This window comes from Quercus lobata, unplaced genomic scaffold, assembly GCF_001633185.2.
Source record: "Quercus lobata isolate SW786 unplaced genomic scaffold, ValleyOak3.0 Primary Assembly Scq3eQI_404, whole genome shotgun sequence".
Taxonomy (NCBI): Eukaryota; Viridiplantae; Streptophyta; class Magnoliopsida; order Fagales; family Fagaceae; genus Quercus; species Quercus lobata.
Genome location: NW_022154729.1, coordinates 90,244 through 94,439, shown reverse-complemented (window position 1 = coordinate 94,439; position 4,196 = coordinate 90,244). Strand labels below are relative to the sequence as shown.

The 4,196-nt window shown below is 29.6% G+C and overlaps 1 protein-coding gene across 1 annotated transcript; it reads right to left on the bottom strand.

The window, feature by feature from the left end:
• Positions 1–705: 705 nt before the first annotated feature.
• On the bottom strand, positions 706–1,554 carry LOC115973169. Its single transcript, XM_031093418.1, has 2 exons — positions 1,123–1,554; positions 706–906 (listed from the first exon to the last, which is right to left on the bottom strand). The coding sequence occupies exons 1-2, from the start codon at positions 1,363–1,365 to the stop codon at positions 826–828; spliced, it is 324 nt and encodes a 107-aa protein (XP_030949278.1). The 5' UTR covers positions 1,366–1,554; the 3' UTR covers positions 706–825.
• Positions 1,555–4,196: the final 2,642 nt, after the last annotated feature.

Here is a 4,196-nt window from a genome sequence, read left to right as displayed (position 1 = left end):
AGTTTAGTTCGTTTAGCCGTTCAAAGCTGTTTGAGGATGTCCAGTTGGCTGTGGGCAAGCTACATTGGGCCGTGTTAAAAAAAAAAAACCAGAAGTTTAATTGAAATGATAGATTTCTTATCACGTAAATGAGTGTCAGGAGGCTATGGCTCTAAGAAATGAAGGAGGAGATTTAAGTACTCTCCCTGACAGAATAACCTAAAAACTCTAAAAAATCTGAATTCGAATCTAATGACTTTTATCCTTTATGTTAAATCACTCATATCGTAAAGTCGATGCGAGCTTTTAGAATTTTGTATTATTATCAACTTATCAATTTTTTTTGGGTTTTATTAGGTAATGTAGCTTCCCATTTATATAATAAAAAGTATTTACATCAGACTTAAAAACACTTCAAAGAAAGGCTTAGAAGACATCTACGACAGACTACAGTTATTTAAAAAGGACTTCAAGTATTTTTTTTTTAATATATTTTTTATACGGCATTATTTTTTTCTTCGAAAGACACAAGTTGCAAGACTGTAACCCTGTAAGGCTGTAACCCGTAGGGCAAGACTAGAGTTAATTTTTTTTTTTTTAATTCAAGTAAATAAAAGCAAATGTCATTTTTCCTCGTACGGACTACGGAGTCATATCTCTAGAAGAAAAATGATGCTGCTTTAAAAGCCAGCTATTATAAAGTTAAAATTAGCAAAAACACGTACACAGAGAGTTTAGACGAGAGAAATGTTAGCAAATTGTCAAATACATTGTCAAGTCCGACTTGGTATTTAGAAACATATTTGCAACAAAACAAAACTATAAACCAAATTAGCAGTACTTCATCTAAACTTCCTCTTTCACCGTCGGCAGGAAAACTTGAGTCAAATCTTTCGACAGCAGAGAAACCTTGAGCAGCTTCAAACCCTAACAATAAACCAGATACAGGAGAAAAAATAGTTATTTTACCACTATCTGGAAGAAAAAAAATCACAATTTCAAATTTCCAATAATTTTATTTCTTTTCCTTCTTTTGAAGATAATAGAAGACGAAAAATAAAGGAGAAAAACTTCATACTTTATTTTTTTATGTACGGTGCTCTTCCCTATTTTTCATAACTAGAATTTTACAAATATATATACCTCATCCCTGCCCATCTCGACTACTTTCTCCTCAAGATCCCCGTCTTTGACATGAAACTCGTTAAACAGCATTAATAGAGAAAGTGTGGACAGGAGTTTCACCTCCAGATCATCCATCACCAGGTATGGGGCTTCTTTCACTCCATTGGATGAGTGGCAGTGCAGTCCGGAACGCATGCGCGACCCAATCGATGGACTTAAATTTATAATGCTGTCGTGAATGTTTACTAAGCTACCAAGCATTATGTCCGGTTTGAGAATCGTAATGAGATTTCCAACGGGTATGCGGAGAATGTTGACGAAGAAGTCGACAAAATCTTTGCCGGCTTCTGCGAATAGCACTCGGTTAGTGCTTTTATGTATAAAAAGAGCTTCAAGCTCACTTTCGATAAAATTGGCAGTGCTGTTTGCATTTTCACTGAGAATTTTCAAAAATTTTATGTAGCTGTGCCTTTTTTTCTTTCTTTTTTTTTTTTTTTTTTTTTTTTTTTGTTTGTGAATATGTGGCTGTGTTGATAAGGTGGAGTTTGGCCCTGTATATAGGTAGAACTGTTTGCAACGTAGATTCTTGTCTAATTTTGCGTCATATATCTAATTTAATCTAAACTTAGAATTTTATGGCAAGTAAGTTAATTTAGTGTAAAAATTAAATTTTAATTAAAATTTATTTTTGTATCACGTGTCTTATCTAATCTATTTTTTTTTATGTCAAATTAGTTAATTTAGTATAAAAAACAATGAGTCCAATATAATAAACTATAAAAAAACATAATCATATAATTAAAAAAAATTCAAATTAATAAGTCATCGATATCTATATATATAATAATTAAATTTCAAATTGAAATTCAAATAGAATCCAATTTTGCGTCATGTGTCTCATTTAATCTAAATTTTAGAATTTTGAGCTAAGTGAGTTAATTTAGTATAAAAATTTAATTTTAATTAAAGTTTAATTTTGCGCTACGTGTCTCATCTAATCTAAATTTTTAAATTTTTATACCAAATTAGTTAATTTAGTGTAGTAAACGAGTTTAATATAATAAACCATAAAAAACATAAACATATAACTAAAAAAAATTCAAATTTATAAGTCATATATATATATATATATATTAATAGGTAAAGTTTAAGAGAAAATTGAATTAGAATTTGAAATTATAATCCAATTTTGCGCCATGTGTCTAAATTTATGTGAGAACTATACCATAATTATCCACTTAAACTTGTGTCATGTGTTTATTGAAGTTTTTTAATCTTGGTGTCAGGTGAATTAATGAGTACAAAATACTAAGAATCTAATTTTAATAAATTATAATTTTTTAAAAAAAAAATCACATATACTCAATAAAAATAATCACATACTTCTTAAAAAATAAATGAAACAATAATCACCACACGTTCTATCTTATTAAAAATTTATTAAAAAAAAAATCATAAGTAGTATTAAATTTAGGTAGGAATTTTAAAAGTGACTAATTATGTTTACTTTTAAAAAATAATTTGACTAATTATCTATATTTTATGATAAAAATTGTGTTTAATTTTAAATGTATCTATGTATATATATTTGTATAAATGCATGTGTCATGTGAGGACTACACCATGTAACACATGTCTAAATTTATGCGAGGACTACATTTAAGTGAGAACTACACCATAATTTCCACTTAAGCATGTGTCATGTGTCTACTTAAGTTTTTTAATCTTTGTGTCAAGTGAATTAATGAATGCAAAATACTATGAATCTAATATTAATGAACCATAAAATTTTAAAAAAAAAATTACAAAAATCACATGTTTCTTAAAAAATAAATAAAATAAAAATCATCCCACGTCCTATCCTATTAAAAATTAGAAAAAATTATTTATGGCCCATGCATTGACCAATAAAATTGTATCACATGCATGCACACCCTTACTTTCAATCACTCATTTGAGTTCTTGGCTGCTTGCAAGTCATGAACAGACCATTTCAACATCTTCATTTTGGGCTAACACTTTTTAGAGAAATAAAATAGCAAACTGGAAGTCAAACTTACCTTAGGAAATAAAAGAGCAAGTAAAAAAGATTAATTAAGAGATAACCTCTAGAACTAATTAATTAACATTCATGTGTATATCACATTGCAAAACTAGTAAAATACCAATAGGTGAAACTTAGATTTTTCAGATTAGGACATACTTCAAATCGGCGGTAGGAGGTAACTGGCCTGGTCATGCCGAGCTGGCTGCAAGAGGCGACTCAGTGACTCACGGTCAGTTGTTGGTCAGAGTCCATGGACTCAGGCGAGGATTCTCCTTCAGACAACAATGAGAAGACGACATTAACAAAGAAGAAAGTAAAGTGAGAACAACTTAATTGCTAAAAATACTAAAAATAAAGCTAAAAAGATAGGTGAAACAATCTCATACCAGAAGTGTAATAAGACCATAGCAATAATAATAAATTGCCTTTAACAGTTATGGTCATACGCAACCTTATTACACACTTCGTACCAAAACAAAATTGAAGATAAAATCATAGTAAAAATAAATAAACATGAAAAAAAAAAAAAAACCAAATAAAGGCATTATAAGACAATAGGATACAAGTCTGGACCCACAACAGGACAATATAACACGTGTCTAGTCTAGAACAACAATAATAACACAAACCAACCACAAAAGGTAATGTTTTAAAATCACATACAAATTTAAACATTCATATTTGAAGAAAATTGTTACAGACTCTTATTTTCCAACCGCATTAGATCGCGGGAGGTTGAGACTGCGAACTGAAAAATTACATTCTTTCGAAATCCTTCCATTCCAAAATAAACATGCTCTCTTTCAACTTTCACCAAATATAACGCGTTGACTAGGGAGTAAACATTCTTTATTCCACCCCTTACCACACTTGAACCACCAGAATTTGCTCTTTATTGCCAAATCCTTCAAAAAATAAAAGTTTAAGCACTAATTTTTTTTTTGAGCCAAAGTTTAAGCACTAATTAGCTAAATATTAAGTGCAATATGAAATCCCAATTATCAAAACCTTTATAACTAAAACATTAATACAAATTTAACATGAT

Excerpts from the sequence above, each read along its gene's own strand:
- LOC115973169 (XM_031093418.1), bottom strand. The coding sequence starts at position 1,365 with ATGCTTGGTAGCTTAGTAAACATTCACGACAGCATTATAAATTTAAGT. Across the intron at positions 907-1,122 it reads TCGAGATGGGCAGGGATGAG|GGTTTGAAGCTGCTCAAGGT; the intron begins GTATATATATTT and ends GTTTATTGTTAG.